The following is a 20,859-nucleotide window of genomic DNA, read 5'->3' on the forward strand; positions in this document are numbered from 1 at the left end:
AAAAAAATTAACTTTGTGCATATTTTGTATCCAGCAAATAGATGACAGACTTTGAATATAGTGAGAATAAGAACCACTGACTTCCTTCTAAAGACAACAGTTGTGTCTTCCAAGCCCTGAGTGATCCACTGCTGCTTCTCCACACAATTTCTGCACAACAGAATAGTTTTCTCTGTCCAACTGAGAATCCCCCACAAATACATCTCTCTAATCAGCTCTGTCAAGATTGCATTAGTCATAATTAAACAACAAAATAGTAAATGTACAGTCAGGAAACACCACTCAGCTTGGACACATTTCCAATTTTTTTAACAATAGTTGATTTTCTTTTTAAACCTGAAAAAAAATGCTGGCATTCAGTAAGAATAGAAACCCCACCTTGGACAGAGAATGTAAGATAAGCAACAAGCCCATTTTATCTTCTCTGATTTATAGTAAATTTGGATCACTTGGGATTTACACTTGACCTTTGCTTGAATTCTGGTTCACTGTCATTGTATAACGCTCATGTTGCTGCCTGTAATTCATGGAATGAACACTCTACCAACACAGACAGCTACAACACACCAGTGAATCAGAATTACAAAGATTCATATTCTGATTTCCCTGCCAGAATATTGTCTTAATATTTTAGTAATCTAATTACAGCAGATCTATTTGTGGAGTTAAGCACTACTTACTTTTAGCAACAGAATTTAGAGTGATCACAAGTAGTTAACTTGATGCTCTTGAATTTTTATTCTTGTTATATGATCAAACTGACTGTAGATATACCAGTGCATCCTAAAAACTTGAGAATCTTCTGGTGAATTTCAACAAATTCTGATAGATCAGTGAGGGATTCCAAAATATTGTGTTCTTATCTCACATTTGCAAAGCACATACCTCACGGCTTGCAAAATATTTTGTTCTTCCCTTGCTCACCAGCAGCCAGCCAGCAACCAGCTGATCTGTATGCACACACAGCTCATAGGAATAGGCATTCCCCTCTATGTCCTGCTTTTTGGCCAGATGAGAGAGTTTTACTGGAGATTAAAAAAAATACAGAGAGATCAGGGTGACAGGAATTTAGGAGGCAAGGAGGAGGCCTGCAGAAGGGGAGATGCAAGGGGATTTGGTGGAGAGCTAGGCAGTAACAGCCACAGAAGTTGCTCAGGAGGCTGTGGGTGATAGCAGGAGATAGTTGGGAAGAGAAATTGTTGAGGCAGATGGGGGATTAGGATGCAAATACATAGTAATCCAAACTTCTTTGAATCAGATGCTCATGGAAAAATATGTTTTACTAGAGGTCATTGCTAGAGGTTGAACTAGACAATCTCCAGAGGTGCCTTTACAGTTCATCCTTTTCAGCAACTGTCCCTCTAATTGCAATTATTTCAGTTTGTGCATGAGTTAATATAACCAAAGGGCATTCGTGGCTATTGTAACAAAAAATGTGGACAGGGATGTAGAAGAAAAACAGACCACAGTACATGGTAATATGACAGAGAAATCATTCATTTATGATTTATATATAAAACATGATAAAAATAGGATTAGATTCCTGAATTTAATATTTTCTAATTTGAATATTAAGTAAATTATTAGAGGAAGTATAGGATTCTGCAGCTCCTAGAGAAAAAAAAAAGTCATAAATAAATTTAGGATCAAAGGCTTCAGCCTATTTTAAAATAAGAAACAAAACAAACAAACAAAAAAGCACACAAATGAGAACTCAGTTAAAAGAACTGGCAGAGAAAAAAAAAACTATAAAGACAGATGATAAAGTAAATCAAGAAGGGCCTAAGAATACATTGTTGTTAGATCAGTGCTTTGAATTAACTTTAATGGGTGGAGCCAGGAAGCAACAATGAGGATAAAATGAACCATATGTCCTGAAATAATTAGATAATTCTCCAACCCAGCCCACATAGTTTTGCTGGTTTAGGCCTGTTTCATGGCTGGGTCCTCATGTTCCAGGGGGGTCCTCCATCTATTTCCCCCAGTCCTTACTAAGTTCCTTTGCAACCACAAGCAGATGTTCTCCAGACAAAGCTTTAGAGGAGAAAACTGTGTGAGAAGGTTAAAATAGCTCCTGGATCATGTGGGATCTGCACAGAACTGGTCATATTACAGAGACTTTTTAAGAGCAGGCAAATGAACATGGACTAGGAAGGAGATGGATAACTTTATGCATCTAAATGTATTACAGTCTTAAAAATCACACAGCACATTGATGGGGAAAATGAGGGGGAGAGCAAGGCATCTGTGTGATTATTTCCCTACATGTTACACTCTTAAAAAACATACATCTGTCAGTTACGATGATTGATTTTGCTCTTCACTTGGAGCTTTTGTCAGTCAACAAGAGCTATTTTACAACTGTGTCAAACCAAAAGCCTTTATAGGGCTGACATGTATTTTTAACACAGGTGTTTCACTTGCACAAAAGGAATCAGAAATATAATGTGGTCAAAAAGGACTCGACAGTTCAGGTTGCCAATCCCAGACCTGGCATCAGGCTGTTAGCAAAATCTTCATTTTTAAATGTACTAGCTAAGGGAATAACCAATAATTACTAAGGTAGTAGTTGATGAAAGTGTCTCGGTGAAGTCAGCAGTAATGTACAAACGCTGCTCCAATGAAAGCTGATGGTGGACCTAGGCTAACGGCTAGCTAATGCTTTAGGGAGTTTGAGTAAAAAGGTTATATAAAGAGTTCTACTGTATCAACATTTCGTGTTTTATCAGTCCGCGCGCTCCTCCCCTTCCCGTTGGCGGGACAGACACCGGCGGGGGAGCAGGGCCCCGGGTCGGCGCGGAAGGGGCCGCGGAGCTGCCGTCGAGGGCGCCGCTCCCGCCCCGTCCCGCCCCGCGTCCCGGGCCGCCAATGCGCGGCCAGGAGGGGCAGAGCCGCCGATGGAGCCGGGGAAAAGATCAGTCCCAACTTTCTCACCTGCACGGGAATAAAACCGTGCCCATGCCCGCCCCGGCGCCGCCGGCGCAGCCTCCCCGCGAGGGCCGCGGGCCGGCGCTGCCCTCCGGGAAGGCGAGAGCGGAGTGAGAGGGACCCGCTCGCCACGGCGCCCCTCGCTCCCTCCTGCCGGGGGGCGCGGGGCTCCATGCGCCGGCCATGGGACGCGGAGCTGCCCTGGGACGGGCTGCGCTGCTGCTGCCGCCGCTGCTGCTGCTGCCGCTCTGCCCCGGCGCCGCGGGCGGCACCTGGATGTGAGTAGCGGGCGCGGGAGGGGGGAGCCCCGCGGCGGTGCCCGGTGCCCGCTCACGGCGCGGCCGCTCCCGCAGGTGGCTGGGCATGGCCCCGGAGAGGCCGGGCTGCACCAGCCCGCCGCTCAGCAGCCGCCAGAAGGAGCTGTGCAAGAAGAGGCCGGAGCTGGTGGGCGCCATCCGCGAGGGCGCGCGCCTCGGCCTCCACGAGTGCCGCAGCCAGTTCCGCCACGAGCGCTGGGACTGCCGCCCGGCGCCCGCCCGGCGTCGCCCCGGCGCCCCCGACGCCGCCTTCGGCCACCAGCTCAGCAGCGGTGAGTGCGCGAGCGGCCCCCGGCGCGGCCTCCCCGTCGGGGCCACGCGGCCCCGCGGCGCCAGAGCAGCGCGATGGGCACCGGACGGTGCCGGTCGCCCCGTCCCCGTCACCCCTGGCAAAGAGCAGCCGTCGTGACGGGCGGCGACTGGAGCTGCCCCAGCCGGGCAGGCGCACGGGATCGCGGAGCAGACAGAACCTGCCAGTGTCTCTACAAAATGATCGCTAGTTACTTTAATTTTTGACTTAGCGCAGACTTGGATGACAGTGCTGGTGACTAGATCCACTTAACTGTGTTGAAATGTTGTTATTCTTAGACTCCTTATTCTTCATCATGCTACTTATGTCGTAATTACTAAGTCAGTGGGGCAGTGACATGCAGTTTCCAAAGGGGTGCTGGGTCACAGGTAAAAATCTGCTCACAGCACTGAGTGCTCTGTGAATCACTTTAAAATGCATCACATGCACTCGCTTGGACAGTGTTGCTCAGCTCAGCAAGTTCAAAGCTTTTACTACATGAACGAATAGTGCAATAGTTGAAATATACCTTGAATTTACCTTGAAAATACCTTGAGCATTTTGTTTGCATTAAAAGGCATTTTCAAAGGGAAGTGGGAAGTCCTTGGTCCTGCAAGTTTCTAGAGTGCTGTGCTCATTAAATTCAGTGTAATTATTGATGTGAACTCCATTAAGTGTTACAGGACCCTAATTTGTGTTTGTGCAATCCTGACCATATGCTGCAGTACAGCTGTGAAGAAATAAATGTTAACTGAAAAGGAAAAAAAAACAAAGTAGAAAAAAAGGAATAAAATATGACATACGTTCCAAAAGAAACAAAACAAAACAAAAACCCAGCCCATAACGAGTTGCCCCCCGCTATATATAGCCGTGTGTACCGTGTGCTACTCTTACCAATGGGATGGGTTGTTCCTACAGATCTATAAGTAAGTGACACTGCTTGTACAAGGAGCTTCATTCTTATACTCTGTGTAGATATTTTATTAATGGTACCTGCACAACAGTCTAATGTGAAGGAGGAAATGAGCGGGAACTTATGAGCATGAATTTTAGAGACTGGAAATAACAACTTGTTTTGACAACAGTGTAAATTAGTGTAGTGAGATTTTAGCTGCAGTTAATTGGCCAGGTGTTGATTTTAGGTTTGCTTAGAGGGCATGCTATGCTTAACACAGTGTAAAGATTTATGCCACTGTATGCCACAGGTCTAACAGAATTTGTCTGGCCAGAAAGTTAACTCCATGATTCTTCTGTGGTATAATGTCCATTCCTATGGACAGCTATGCTAGGAAATGCAAATGGCTTAATATTCTTGTGCCATCCCAATTTCTGTCTGGTTTAAGATTCTTGTGGCTGTTCGCAACCTTTGTGAATTAGAATAACCTCAATGTTTGCTAAATATAGCATGAGGTAAGTTTGGACCTGTACCAAAGTAACAAGATCATGACAGCCTTGAGTTCCTCCTCTAAGATCTGAACTAACTTCTTCTTATTCAATTAATATGAATAGTGAAAAGCAGTGTGGAGAGTAAGGCTTTTGGGTGTTTTATTTTTAATTAAAACTTAATTTGCTTGAAAGTTTCTGTGGGAAATAAAATAAAATTCCAAACTGGATTTAGAAAGTTACCATAAATTATATAAAGCAGCCAGAAACAGCCCAGGTAATAGCACGGTTGTATGAGTAGGCCCTGAAGTCTTGTTTGGATATGAATAACCATTGGTTTTAAATGATTTAACCGTGTGGATCAAGCCAGGGTGGCTTTCGACTCGTAACTGTTCCCTTTTCATAGTAGTGTGGCTGATAAAATTGGCCTCTCCAGCTCAACCACGGAAGGTGGTCAGAGGCGGCCCTGCAGTAACGTGTCCGCGCGTCTTGTTGCAGGCACGAAGGAGAGCGCGTTCATACACGCGGTGACGGCGGCAGGCCTCGTGCACGCCGTGACGCGCGCGTGCAGCGCGGGGAACGTGACCGAGTGCTCGTGCGACGCCAGCCTGCAGAGCGGCGGCTCCGCCAGCGAGGGCTGGCACTGGGGCGGCTGCTCGGATGACATCCACTACGGGATGTCGTTCAGCAGAAAGTTCCTGGACGTGCCTCTCAAGAACGTCACGGGCAAGGGCGGGAGCGGACTGGCAGCGATGAACCTGCACAATAACGAGGCTGGGAGGCAGGTACGTATTGACCATTCAAAAATGGGAGCAATTGCTTGTCAGGCTTCATTGCCAGAAGGACATTAATCAAATGAAGCCTGAGCCTGGGTGCAGGTACTAATGGAGCCAATAGCAAGAACTGTAGTAAGACATCCAAAGCAAACATGTACAAAGCTGAAATCAAAGCTATTTTTGACTAACATGCTTCATGGTTTAAAATAGAATCCACCAAGTAATAATCTGATCTGGAGTACTATTCAAAATAATCTCAAATATACATTTTTTAACTAACATCTACTTTAACTAGTTTTTTCTCACAATAATGTATGAGGATTTTTTTGTCTTATTATCATCTGCTATGTTCTGTTGTTATCATCAGCAGCATTATAAATTCTAATTCTGAGCAAACAGAATTGACATCATGCACCATTACCCAGCTGGAATCATCTGCAATCATTTCCTGAGAGTAGAAGACAGAAACATTCATTGAACAAGTTTAGATTTACCCTTTTGTTTTGAAGTATGGGATAGAAATGCCATTTCCATTTTAAAGTTGCCTGCTAGCTGGAGCGCTGAACAAAGAAAAGAGGGGAGACTTGCTCCAGAGAGGTCTCCTTCAATCCAAGACAGTTCAAACCTACTGTTGCATGGGAAATGCTCTCATGAGTAGTGGAGGGATGGGGGAGTGTGCAGGACTGAATCTGAGTGTCCATGAGCCATCTTCTGCAGATAATGGGGACAGGACCAGGTAGTGGGGACAAGAACAGCCAGTACAGGGGATTGTGACTCTGTAATATAATGACCAGGGCTATATTTGGAATGCCAGAGACTTTGCTTCTGTTTCTTGCTTTAAAAATAGTTTCTCTGCTTTACTTCATGAGTTTTTAACCTCATAAGTGTTTATTGTCTCTCTGTGGCACAGTAATTTCTTAAATTTGCTCTGTGACAGAGCTATAAGTGAAGAGAGGTGGACTCTCTAGTTTTGGCCTCATTTTGGACCCCATTTTAACTATAATTTCCTGTAGCCTGGAGCAGCATCAGTGGATTTTACTGAAAAGAACTTTCCAGTAGGTGTAGGATAGCTGTGCTGGTAAAACATTATCATAAGAAGCACCAAAGTACATATTTTAACAGGGCTCTGTTTTCACAATTTGCAAGTAGACTTATTGTGTTTTATTTACACAGACCTCCTTGATACTTTCTTCGGTCTTCTGCCTCTAGTTTGGTGTAGCTTAGCAGAAACTGTAATTTGCTAGCCTCTTGTCTCCAGTTGCAGTGTTCACTTTTGGTCTTCTGCACCATCCTCATGCTCATCATTCATTCCTGCACGTACTGTGCTAAAGTTGTCGCCTGCAGATGTGCCAGATGTGCCAGGCCTGGGGCCTTGCACTGTGTACCTTATCAGCTTTAAAACAAAACAAAACAAAACAAAGCAAAACAAAAAATAACAGAAGACCCCCCAGAAAAACAATGGACACCTCCTGCAGAAGAGAAACTTATTTCTGTGTTGATTTCTCTAAAGCTGGGTGAGTTCCCTCATCTCATCAATAGTGGTCAGTGAGCTGGGCCTCCTATGGCATAGGGGACAGGAATGACTAGCCCAAGGGAAGTGTACATTGATCTGGTACTGCCGCCAAAGATAGCAGATTTATGTATTTTCAAAAAGTGAGCTAAAGGTGCAAGTGGTTGAAGGACGTAGTTAAATGAGGCTTCATTTTCCGTGAATAGCAATTTTGGCAGGATCTAAATTATCTTAGATCCAAATTACATGTATGAAAATATAAGTTCTGGGTTTGGCATCCACATCCTTTTTTGATGTAGCTGTAGCATCTTCCATTACTATTCACATTGATTGGTACCTCTTACTAAAAATAGCTTCACAAACTTGATGCTTTAGGTTAGTCTGTCAATCATTGCGAATGTAATAGGATATAGCCCAATAGGAACCTTAAGGTACTGATGATCTTTCAGGGCTCAGATTTTTCATGATATTAAGCTACGCAGGGCTCAGATTTTTCATGATATTAAGCTACGCAACAAGCTCTGAAAATGCACTGTCACAGGCTCATTTGGTACCTACATGGTATATATGCTTGTTCCTTTTTTCACAACACTATAGATGCGCTGCAAACATGAAAGACTGAAAGATTTATAGCTACACCAGTTTTGCAGCAATGGTGTGTTGGTTGTTCATTATCTTGGAAGAAAATATGCAAAATATTTAGTATGGCTCCATGCATAAATATTTTGTAACTTAATAGCAAGTTGTAAGATAAAGTAAACATTTTAACCACTGTCAAAAGTGGGATTTATAACAACAGTATTAGCTGAAGTAAAATTTAGGAAAGTTTTTTGACTTTTACAATTTAAAAAATCATATTAGAATATGTTGGAAGTAGTTGACCTTCGTATTTTGGAGTCTATGAAAAGGGCATTTGGCAATATATTTTGGTATTCTGTGACCTTTTTCTAATAAATGCTATCATGTTCCTGGTTCTGGCTTGCGATAACTGTCTTCTAGGGATAATACTCCTTTTTGTTTGGAGTAGCTAATTGGCTGGGGTATTGGCATGTAGAGAATTCTCTTGTTCCTTCCCTATTTCCATACAAAACCTTATTTTATATTTCTACCTTTCATAGATAAATCTTCCACTTACTTAAACACAAGAAAATGCTTATTTACTGGAAGGGTGACACAGCACTGGAATGGGTTGCGCAGAAAGGTTGTGGAGTCTCCATTCTTGAAGGATCTCAATATCCAAGTGGACATGAGCCTGGACAACTTGCTTTAGGTGACCCTGCTTGAGCAGGGCAATAGGTTCAGATGTGATTCTGTAAAATCCAAGATATATTGTTTTTAAAACAGTAAGGATTCTTTGAGTTGTCCACAGTTTAGGACACTAGCTGGAACCTCAGGATTCCTCCAGATTTCATTCTTCATTCTACCTGGGGTAAACCTTCATCATCCTTGGTAAAGGATGATGGTAACAAGGCTTTAGTTTTGTAATGCTGAGTGCAGTTAGATGTGCATATCTGGTTTCTTGTATAAAAGGGTGAGGATGGCAGACAGTAGGGCTGAGAGGCTCAGTAGCCAATATTCCGAGCAGAACAGCTAAATCCATGACAGGGCAGGCTGAAGAGAAAGATCTTTCTAAAGCTGTTTTACTTCTATACTTGGACATCCCCAGGTTGCAGTCAGATGCCCCTGTGAAACTGATCCAACACTCTAAGCTTTGCCAGATGTTCTGCTTCGGGGGCTTGTTCATGAAAACTCATATGACAGCTTGAGCTTCAGGCCATGTTTTGTGATCGACCAAATCAAGATGTCAGCTTCTAGTGCCATTGGTAGAGACAGGCCAAAATGAGTTGGAGTCCTAGCTCGAAACTTGCTGTGTTAATCCTAGCATCTGTGAAGCAATAGCCTGGGGTCATGCACAGTTGTGATGACACCATAAATCATTTTAAAACAGATTATATCAAAACCTCATAAAAGAATCTTGAGCAACACAGAGTAAGAACACAAATCCTTGTAACTGCTGAGGACAATCTCAACCACACTCAGCCACATTAACAATGCTTGCATTGTTCTGCTCTTACATTAACTTGTTTACTGGTTACATATACTACATTTTTGTATTTTGATGTAAACTAGGACTCCAATGCAAGTTCTTGCTCTTGCTTAGAAACTTGGCCTGCTTTTGGTTTTCATTGATTTCATCCTCAGAGAAAGACTCTGAGCATCATCTGCTAGGCTACTTGTCCACATCAAAATAACTCACTCTTAAGACCTGACAGACACATCCAATGCTAACAGACCCATTCAGATATATTCTGTAGTATTTTCTCCATCCAGATTTTACAGTGCCTGATGCTGACTTGAGAGTAAATTATTTTTCCAGAAAAAAAAATGTTTTTCCCCTGTCGTCACTTTTCTAATGAGCATCTTGACATACTGCAGTGAAAGCATGTTACATCTGTATGTCTTATAACACAAGTAGTTTCAAGCTACTTTGGGATTCTAGTTACCATACACAAATAAATGAGAGTAGAAACTGAAAAACATTAAGTCCGTTCTGTTTGTAAATTATTTATAATATTTACATTCCTGTGTTATTCTTCCATTTCCCTTGTCATTTTATTAGCTTGTCTATATTCTCAGGATTTTCTACCCTTGGTCTCATCAGCCTCAATCAGCGTTATGTCTTAATGATTCATATTCTGGATCCACAGTGATTTCCTTATTCATAGATTCTGAAGATCTGAGCATAAGGTCATGCTTGTCTATTAAGTAGAAGGACAGAAGACAAGTAGCTGCAAGAATCACTGATGGTTGATTTGCCACTAAAAAAGTCTGTATACTCTGAGGAGAGGGTCTGCTTGTTCCAGTATTCTTATTTCTTCCAGGATAAGGAAAAACCTCAAGTCCCAAATTCAAGCCACAGGACCTGAAATGTCTTTTGCTTTGTTTCTCAATATTTAGCTTGTAAAGGCTAATGGTTTTACTAGGTTAGGGCATACACCTGATATTTCTTGCTAATGGTTCTTTAAATGCCTTGCTTGTTTGTCCTTCGTGGTAACCTCCATGAACCTCCTCCTTCCAACAAATAAGTCCTATTCGTTCACCAAAGAAGATGTGACTCCAAGCAAACATTTTGGTCATGTGTATTTTTACTAATGTTTGTCAAGTTATATGCAGATAACCAGCTTGGGCTTGTGTCAATATCTTCTGGGCAGAATGTGCCAGGAGGCCTCAACTCCCACTGAAATCCATGGGTTTAACCATTTTGGATTGGGTCCCAAACTGATGAAAAACCCCACTATAAAGCATAGGATAGAAACAACTCATTTTATCTGGTCTGAATTTGATTAGCTGTGAAACTTTGAGGATGGCAGTCTGAGATACAAATAAGCAGCCTGGGACATTTGAATTTATTCTTGGTCATGGATGACAGCAGTGGCTCCATAGGCTCCATGTTGTTCTTGCTGCAGAATCAGGACGGGCACAGATGAAACTGCTTTCCCTAGGAAAAATGGGAGATTCCCTAGGAAAAATGGGGGACCATGTCAGTGCCTTTGGTTTATGTTTTTTTTCTTTGCCTTTTATAAATGGCAGTTTGAGGAAGATGTAGATTGACACTTAAATATTTATGGAGGTTGTGGAGGATGTGAACATTTAGAATGAATTTTAATAAACAGTGTGAAGTTCTGTTGTCTTGGTCTCCTCACACTTGTATTGGAACTTGCTGCTTGACAAGCTTCCAGAGAAACTTGCTCTTTATATTAGTTCTTTCAAAATTCAGCCTTTCTGTTGCATTCTCTCCAAAATGATCTTTTAGAATAATCACGTTCACATATAAGTTAATGACTGACTTTACTGCGGAAACAAGATATAGTGGAAAAGTTAGCTAAAATGACTTTCCAAACCATTAAATAACGGCCTATATGAATCTACAGGAGGGCTACAAAGGTGTGGTACAGTTGATGGAAAAGTTTTTAAAAAAAGATTTCACGATGCCTTCTCTTTTTGCTATATTTGTGCATGTGATCTTTTTTTTTTGTGTGTGTGTGTAGACTTTTCCAGAGTGTAATGTGAGATGTGCTGCAAGTCTAACACTGCAAGTTTATGCTATGGCCTTTCAAGAAAGAAATATTACATTGGTTGTCTGCTGATTATTTGAATTGCAACCCCAGAAAAAGAAAGTTACTGCCTGTTTACAAATTCCAGTTCTTTGAGGCTTGCTCTGATATAAACTGTGCCAAAATTCTTTCATACTGTGAAAGCTCAATGCAGGCTGCAGACTGTGGATTCCCTTTGTTGGTCAGGTAATCCCATGCCTGAATCTGCAATGGCATTGAAATGTAGTCCATCTAAGGACATTTTAATGTTGCTAACAGTTATGTGTGTGGTAATTTTGCTAACTTATTAAAAGTGATGTCAAATCAACTATCAGAAAATGTGAATTGAAGCCACCTCTGTTGAGCTCCCTCAGTGGCATTTCCTTGCAGCCCAGAGCTGTGGGCACTGCTTGCTCTAAGGCATCCTCACGCAGGAGTATAGACATGCCCATAAATCTCTGCCGGCTTAAAAACTGTGCACTGTTACCCATCCTTTCCCTGATGCCCCTCCTGCTATTCCCCACAGGGAGCTTTTGCATACCATCCATGGGTGGAGTGACACAGGATGTGTCATTTCAGGTATTTAGGAGCCTTTGGAAAGAAAAGCCAGCCAGAAATATAAGATCCCATTATTATGCCTGGATATTGCCAAGTTAGGCCATTGTAAAGTGCAGGTGCTTTGCACTTCTAAAGATCAGGCTTCTCACACCAAGCTCCAGAATTGACAGCCTGGTCCATTGCCCACCTGCGGTTTGGCTTCCCCATCAGCGCCAGGGCAATGGTGGCAGCAGCATTAAGAGCTTGGAGATGTCAGGCAGGATGCTCCCTGAAGGAAAGGCTGCATCCAAACGTTGCTCTCACTTTGTTTGCAGGCTGTAGCAAAGCTGATGTCAGTGGACTGCCGATGCCATGGCGTTTCTGGGTCCTGTGCTGTGAAAACTTGTTGGAAAACAATGTCCTCCTTTGAAAAGATTGGCCGTTTTTTAAAGGACAAGTATGAAAACAGCATACAGATATCAGAGAGAGTGAAAAAAAAGCTACGCAGGAAAGAGAAAAGCCAGAGGAAAATACCGATCCAGAAAGAAGATCTGCTGTATCTAAACAAATCACCCAACTATTGTGTAGAAGACCATAAGCTGGGGATCCCTGGAACACAGGGAAGGGAATGTAACCGCACATCAGAGGGACCCGATGGCTGCAACCTCCTCTGCTGCGGGCGCGGGTACAACACGCACGTTGTGCGGCACGTGGAGAGGTGCGAATGCAAGTTCGTCTGGTGCTGCTACGTGCGCTGCCGACGCTGCGAGACCATGACCGATGTCCACACCTGCAAATGAGGCTGGGGAGGAGGAGTGCAGCCGCATCGTCCTGCACCGCGCTGTGCACATACCTGCTGTGAACGCGGCGCTCACTTGTGCCAGGTGGGAGTGTGAGAGACCAGCTGCAGAGGAATGGGTGCAGTCCAAGCATTTTGGCCTGTGGAAGAGCAATCAAGTGATTTCCAAGCATTTTAGCCTGTGGAAGAGCAATTAAGTGATTAGCAGCCTGCATATGCAGGTAGCTAAGAGGACAAGTAAAGACTCCCAGGGGCACATTCAATAAGTAATTCCGTGACTAGGGACATATCTAAACTTTCCAAGTTTTTTACAATCACTACATGGTGAAGATCAAGGTGACTGGTATGTATGGTGGAGAAAATTCAAGGAGATCTTGTTAGCCAGAGACTGAAGAGTATACAAGACATATAATATTTACTTACATATTTTTAGGAGTGGGACTAGATGGATCCTAGATGGTTCATTTTTGCGGGTTTAAAAAAAATACAGGACGTCGTGTGCCATTAACCATGAAGCATTTGCTCAGCATCTGCTTCTTGTACAGAAAGCCCTCTGCATAATGTAAAGTCTCCTACTCAGAACTGTGTGTGAACATAGTTAAGTTCTGGCCCGGGTGGAAGTGATGACCCATTGCTTGGATAGAGCAAGTGTTGCCCAGAAAAGAGGGCACCTACAGTACAGCGGAGTGAATATGAATGCTGTATGAAATAGCAAACTTTTTAGGATTTTTTGTAGAAGGTCTTTCAAAGACATTCCCCCCCACAGTAGAACTGTGTGTAATAAACTGCCATGTTCAACCATCTTGTTCACTGTCTTTTTCATAGTTTCCTTCATATGCCATGCCAAGATTTATCCCCCCAAAAACTGTTATTAAGCGAAAGATTTTTTAAAACATTACTTGCTTTCTTTTTCATATAGGAGCAGTAGCTACAACATTCATGAGATTGCATCCCAGCTAATCATGTCTATAAAATAAGTTCAGTGCACAGTGCAATTTACGGATTGGCTCACACCACTAAAATATTTAAACTAGTATTGATAATATTTTCTCTCTCCCCATATGTTGGCTCAATTTTATTTTACATTCATGAAAGGTTGTTTATTTTTATGCAATGATGTAAAGCCTGGCTTAAAAAGCATCATGTTAAAGGATTTGTGTTGTTTAAATGTTCAAAGACGTATTTTTGATAAGACAAAAAAGTTTATATTTTGTAAATATTTAAATTATGTGAGTTATGTAAAAGGTTCCCAGAACTAATGTGATAAGATTACAGCCTTTGACATTTACTGTTAGAGCTGTGTTACTATTGTAGTAGCATTTGGTTGAATTTTATTGCATGTGCAGGGGGGAAATTATTCAGTCAATTTACATATTTTTTTTTCTTACCAAAAGTTATTATTGTAATTAAATACACTTACTGTGACACAGTGATGAGAAACACTTATATTGATTTTCTGAATAATCAGTTAATTAATATTCTGCATTTTTTTTCTATTTTTCTAAATCTGTTTTACACCCAGTGAAGTTCAGGCTCCAGTGGTCCATGCGGAATTCCCATTGACACCAAGGGGACTAGGGTTGTATCAATAAACACGCTCCACACTGGAAATCAGTTTTTAGAAATAAACCTGCCTGGACATTTTGGTTAATGCTTTCAAAGTTATTTTGAGGAATTCATTTCCTAGTTTTCAGTAATTTCTCCATGAGAGATGGTAAGCCCTTGTCAATCTTCATTGTATGTTTAGATTTTGTACCATTTTATGTTTAGCTTCTGTACCATTTTTTGGACCATTCCTCCACATTTGGCCAGTCTGTCTCCTTTAACCAACACTATGAATATTGCTGGGCCGCAGCAAGCACCATCATCGGGAAGGGTGGATAATCATCCCAGGAGGAGGAATCACTACCCTCACTGTGAAAGCCTGAGCAATGGTTCATCAGCTGTGAGAACACAGTAACCATCCTAGCAGGCACTCCTGGACCAGCCCTGCTGTAGACCCCAGTACTGCCTTTAAAGGCCAGGCAAAGACTAAAATAATCACTTGGTTAAAATTGCATTTCTTATATATGGACTCCTGTGGTTTGTATTTCTGGAAGTAAAACACATTTTCTTTTTTCCCCCCATACAAATGACAAAGTCATCCTGAAGGGAATAGTGCTTGTTAATTCGAAGTTAAATGAATGCTATAGATAATTTATGCTAAAATATATATGACCATCCCAGAGTCTGCTGGTACGCTGACTTGACAACTGTGTGATTTCTTCCACTGATAGTTCTGTTAAATAATGGATTGTTTAGTGCAGAATGAAGTGAGAATCAACCCTCACAAGGACCTGGACAGACAGCACAACTAGGCAGTGAGAAACCTCATGGAGTTCAACAAGGCCAAGTGCAAGGTCCTGCACCTGGGGAGGAATAACCCTATGCATCAGTACAGGCTGGGGACTGACCTTCTGGAGAGCAGCTCTGCAGAGAGGGACCTGGGTGTCATGGTGGACGACAAGTTGACCATGAGGCAGCAGTGTGACCTCATGGCCAAGAAGGCCAATGGGATCCTGGGGTGCATTAAGAAGAGCGTCTCCAGCAGGTCGAGGGAGGTGATCCTGCCCCTCTACTCAGCCACGGTGAGGCCACATCTGGAGTATTGTGTCCAGTTCTGGGCTCCACAGTATAAGAGGGATGTGGAGCTGCTGGAGAGACTCCAGCGCAGGGCCACAAGGATGATCAGGGGCCTGGAACATCTGCCCTATGAGGAGAGGCTGAGGGAGCTGGGCCTGTTCAGCCTGGAGAAGAGAAGGCTGAGAGGGGAACTGATCAGTGTATATAAGTACCTTTAGGGAGGGAGCAAGGAGGATGGGGCCGGCCTCTTTCCAGTGGCTGTCAGCGATAGGACTAGAGGAAACGGCCACAAACCAAAGCACCAAAAGTTCCACAGGAACTTAAGGAAAAAATTTTTAACAGTGAGGGTGACAGAGCTGCCCAGAGAGGTTGTGGAGTCTCCTTCTCTGGAGATCTTCCAAACCCACTTGGACACAGTCCTGTGCCAGGTGCTCTAGGTGACCCTGCGTGTGCAGGGGTGGTTGGACCAGATGATCTCTAGAGGTCCCTTCCAACCTTAACGATTCTATGATTCTATGATTCTCTGGCTGCTGTTCCAGCTCTGCATGGTTGGAAGTGCCGTGAGCGGTAGGAACGTGGCACAGAAACTCATTTCACAGGTACCACATAATAGTAACTGGAGACCACTTCTGGCCAAGACTAGAACCTAGATGTCAGGAGTGATTGCACATACTTCTGATGGAGGGTGGCTGCCACTTTACTCAACAAAAAGATGTAATCAAAGAAGCTTTTAGAAGAGTTAAGACAAATGGACATACACGTAATTTAGTTGCACTAATTGAACCAGAGAGATCCAGTGATTTATTACAAGGTAGTTTCACATAGTTTTTGAAACCTTCTACTGAATTTGAGCCTGCAAGCACAAATACGACTTCATCATAGACCAGTTGGTCAGGATCTTTTTCAGAGTTTAGTCATTTCATTTTCACTTCAGCTTTGCTATGTTTATGACTATACAGTCTAACTTTAAAACAGCTGCACAATTTCCCTGTGAAATCATCAATGTATTGTCCATTTTTGATTTTATTTAAATACTGAGTTATGTATGCATCAAAATATCTTATTAAAAATCTGAAACTTCTGACTGAACAAGACTTCTATAATCATTTTCCCCACGGCTCTGAAAATTTGTGTTTTGGACAGAATGAAACACTTCATGACTATTTCTCTTTTCTCTAGAAAAGCTTGACACTGTCCTGTGAGTTCAAAAAGAACACAGCATTTTCTACAACAAGATAATCATTGTGCTCCTCTCAATCCCCCGAAAATGGTTGACAACTAAATGTCTCATTCTTTTGCATAGTCTAATCTGCCCTGTAGTCTGAGAAACTAATATGACGCCCTATTGCATCTCAGTAGATTCTAAGCAAGGTTTTGGTGTTAAACAAAATGATATATGGATCTTCTAAGAGCTCTGTAACAGAATCTACACATAGAGGGACACAGGATATTATTAGGGATGAGTTCACTCAGCACTAGGATCTTTTTTTAAAAAAATCTTGATAATCATTGTTGATTTTGCCAGTGGGAGCAAATGTAGAAGTTATGTGAAACTTAAAGACCTGAATCATTAATTTTATATTTTTGAAGCTGTAGGCCATAGTTTCATAGTAGGTTGAATTTGCCTGCAATTTGGACTGCGAGGACTATCACCATCCCTATTCCCTGCCCCAACCTCAGCCTGTGGATCAGTTTAGTGATTTGGTTCACAGTAACATTCCAGAAACACTCAATACGGCCCAGTTTGCAGAAGAAAATTAGAGTAAGGACACAGCAATAAGAATCCAGTGTCTTGACCAGGAAGAGTAACTCCTCACACTGGAACAACTGACAAAGTCAGAACATTGCCACCTTTTTTTTTTTTTTAAGCATAATAATTTTGACCAGCTGAAATATCTCAAAGTATTAGCAGGGTTAACTGCAAATCTTTTGAACTGTAGTGCAAAGTCTGCAAGAGAAATAGAATTAAAACAGCTGCTTTGCGATAGGGCTAGGGATCAGAAATTTATTGTAGAGGATGATTTCTCTGCAGTTTATATTGCACACAGCATGGCTGTTGGACTACTACAGTGCTCTACACTGATCCCTCCACCTACATGCATAAAGGTTAATAGGTAGACTGTATTTATTTCATTTATTAATACAGTACAGTACCTTATAGTTTTCTTCATTGTGCCGTGTGTGTTAAGTGCTTTAGAGGTACCTATGAAGGGTTAGATATAAAAGATATAAATTAAGAGACTATTCACTAAGTTTTCCAGTTTGGAGAAATAATTCAGCTGCCTAGCCTTGGGATCATAACGCTGTACTGATAAAGGCAGTGCTGAAACATCCAAGGTCGAGGAAGATAATTAGCCAGAGGGAACTGCTGCAGCATTATGATAGGAAAAAGAATCTGCACGTTACATTCCAAGGAAGACAGCACTCCCATCGCCATCCATCAAATTCAGAGACATGATCCCGGCTCAGCTAGGAACGTCTTTTCTTGTATCAGTGAGACTACAGCTGTATCCTGCTCTGCCAACACCCTAAGGAGGAAACAGACATCTTTGAGGGGATATAGCTGATTGCAAAAATGAGAGATATAAAAAGGATAAAAGCAAAGTTAAAGGGCTATATGTTCTAGAATGAAAAAGATAGGGCTAAGATAAGGAAAACAATCAATTATTAATGTGAATTGAAGACAAGAGAAGTAGCACTCCATTTTCAGCACTGAAAAACTGGATGTTATATTATAAAATCTATCAAGAAGGATGGTTGAGAACAGGAATAGACATCCAGAAAACCTGCTCATAGAGCATAAGAACAGTTTGGGAAAACAACACATCTTTATACACGCAAAATATATATATATTTTTAAGCTGCTTCAATGAAGAATGTATTAGATCATGTTTGTAAGGGTGAAAAGAACAGAAGCAGAGAGCAAGAAATAAAAATGGTTTAAACCTAGCCTGGTTCTGAGGGCAGTGATATCAGAAATGCACTGAAACCCATCACTTGGAGCACCTTCTCTGCTGCCAGTCTGTGTTTGTTGGTCAGGAAGGGGACTGAGTTCCCCTCTTGGACACCAAGGAGCAGAGGTCTCAGCACTAAAAGCTACTGTCACCTTGCAGTATCACATAACAGCCCAGGAGTTGTTCTAACACCTTCCCGCTTTAGCCTCAAAGTTCCCTTTGGCCTTCCAAGTTTCCTTTTCAATTTTCCTAGGTAGGTCCCTTGGGCCTAGTTTGGCCTCAAGTTGGCTTTATAGAAATAGAAGCTTCACAGAAGATGGGACTTCTTTAATAAAAGGTTTTTGCTAGGTGTTCACAGCAATCAGTTTCCCCGGCCCAAAGCAAGCGTGACCCAAAGTCAGCATTTCTTAACATCAGTCTAAGTCAAGGGCTAGTACTAGCCATCTATTTTATTAAGAGACTGTCATTTTGAGCAACTGTAATCACAGAAATTTCCACTAGGGCCCTGTAGGTCTGGGATTTAACATTGCACTTTGTCATGATACTCGGGCAGCTGGGAATGTTCCCCAGCCGTTTCCAGCCTGTGCTCACAGGCACATTACTCTGCTCAGGAAAGGCAATGAGCCTGTATGTTGGGAGCATTGCTGTGTTATTGCCCATTCTGCATTTCCTCATCTGGTACTGGCCTTTCGTTTTACTCAGTATACTCATTCTTGCAAACTCAGTGCTGCAGGCAGTCCTCACAGTTTAACAGACATTACATACACATCGAGGACTTACTAGTCACAGCGCTGCTTGAGGGAACTAAGCGTCACAAGGCCACGCATTGAAGCACACCAAGAAAAGGGCAGCTATTTTTTTTTTTCTTCTCCCTGAATTAGCACTCAGGAAACTAACGTTGTCAAAGCCTCCAATCTTTGAAGAAAATTAGTTTAATCAGGAGAGATGCTAGGAAAGATGCAGAAACCCCTTCAGCTTCTTTCATTAGGAATCCCATCTCCATAAAATAACCCTAACACAGCAACTGAGGGCTGTGCTTTACAATGAAGATTTATTTGGATGGATCAAGTTGCATCCACTCTCCCCCTTCTCGCAGCTATGCTTTTTAAGCAGGACATCATCCACCTCTTTTCTTCCTCGAGTTCTCTATCCTCAGCAACTCCCAGATTTACTAGCGTATGCAGTAAGTGCTCCCATTACCTTGGGCAGGGGAATACACAACCTGGATCTTTATTGCACACAGGTACTTTCACATAAAGCTGCCTGGGAAAATCATCCTGTCACTGCTGGTAACTCCGTACCACCAGCTGTGGGAAATACCAGTGAGGGAGCAGCAAGCAATCTCCGGGTTTTGTACCTTAAATGAAACATGCATAGATTACCAGAATTAAAAAGTCTTGCTTCTTAGCAATATCTACCAGGCAATTCATCTCAACATGGAGATGCTGTAAATAGCAGACTTAGGAAAGAAGAGATGAGATGGTGTGACTAGAGCTTGTGGCAAGTCAGCAGACCTGGATGAAGCACACAAGCAAAGAGCAACAAGTCTGGGCTCCACAGTACAAGAGGGATGTGGAGCTGCTGGAGAGAGTCCAGCGCAGGGCTACAAGGATGATCAGGGGCCTGGAACATCTGCCCTATGAGGAGAGGCTGAGGGAGCTGGGCCTGTTCAGCCTGGAGAAGAGAAGGCTGAGAGGGGATCTAATCAGTGTATATAAATACCTCAAGGGAGGGAGTGCAGAGGACGGGGATGGTCTCTTTTCAGTGGTGGCCACTGATAGGACTAGAGGAAATGGCCGGAAACTGAAACATCAAAAATTCCATAGGAACTTAAGGAAAAATTTCTTAACAGTGAGGGTGACAGAGCACTGGAACAGGCTGCCCAGAGAGGTTGTGGAGTCTCCTTCTCTGGAGGTCTCCAAAACCCGCTTGGATGCAGTCCTGCGCCACGTGCTTTAGGTGTCCCTGCGTATGCAGGGGGGTTGGACTAGATGATCTCTAGAGGTCCCTTCCAACCCTAAGCATTCTATGATTCTATGATTCTAAGTCCCCATTTGCATGGCCAACTCGGAATGAATTGGTCTTATATATTTAACAAGTATAATTAAACAATGAGATGATGCAGCTGCACAGGAGTGGGTCACTGAATGAGGGAGGAGGGAGAAAATTTTTTTAAAAATTACAAGGATCAAGTGATTTAAGAGTAATTACAAAATACAACTATCATTTAACTGCTTTAAAATCAGTTGCAAAAAGGGTTGCCACAGGTGCAAATAAGGGGTTAAAGAGTCAGAATGTATAAATTTTATTCAGATTGCCAAAAAAAAAAAAAAAAAAAAACTGAGAGTACAAATTAAAGGTCATTCATTAGGGCTAAGAGGTTTGCGTTTTGTTATTTCGAGTTATTTTGGAGAAGACAGCTGAACTTTGTAATTTCAAAGATGAAACATGTACTTATTGGCATTCCAAACCAAAAGAATGAAGACAAGCATTCAGGGAAACCATTAATTCAGACAAATGGGTCATCTCTTAGGCCTCTGCCAAGTACTTAATTTTTTTTAATACTATTTTGGACAACCAATACTGGAATATTCTCCAACATAAAAATACAACTTTGTTAAAATTCCACAGCTTATACAGTTAATATTCC

The 20,859-nt window shown here is 42.4% G+C and overlaps 1 protein-coding gene across 1 annotated transcript; it reads left to right on the forward strand.

Annotated features, from left to right (window-relative positions):
• Positions 1-3,111: 3,111 nt before the first annotated feature.
• On the forward strand, positions 3,112-12,634 carry WNT16 (Wnt family member 16). The gene is made up of 4 exons (XM_088523632.1): positions 3,112-3,206; positions 3,282-3,517; positions 5,416-5,702; positions 12,170-12,634. The coding sequence occupies exons 1-4, from the start codon at positions 3,112-3,114 to the stop codon at positions 12,632-12,634; spliced, it is 1,083 nt and encodes a 360-aa protein (XP_088379758.1).
• The last annotated feature ends 8,225 nt before the right edge of the window (positions 12,635-20,859 follow it).

Source organism: Tinamus guttatus, unplaced genomic scaffold, assembly GCF_059628265.1.
Source record: "Tinamus guttatus ecotype Peru unplaced genomic scaffold, ASM5962826v1 Tinamus_guttatus_pri_ptg000018l, whole genome shotgun sequence".
NCBI classification, from domain to species: domain Eukaryota; kingdom Metazoa; phylum Chordata; class Aves; order Tinamiformes; family Tinamidae; genus Tinamus; species Tinamus guttatus.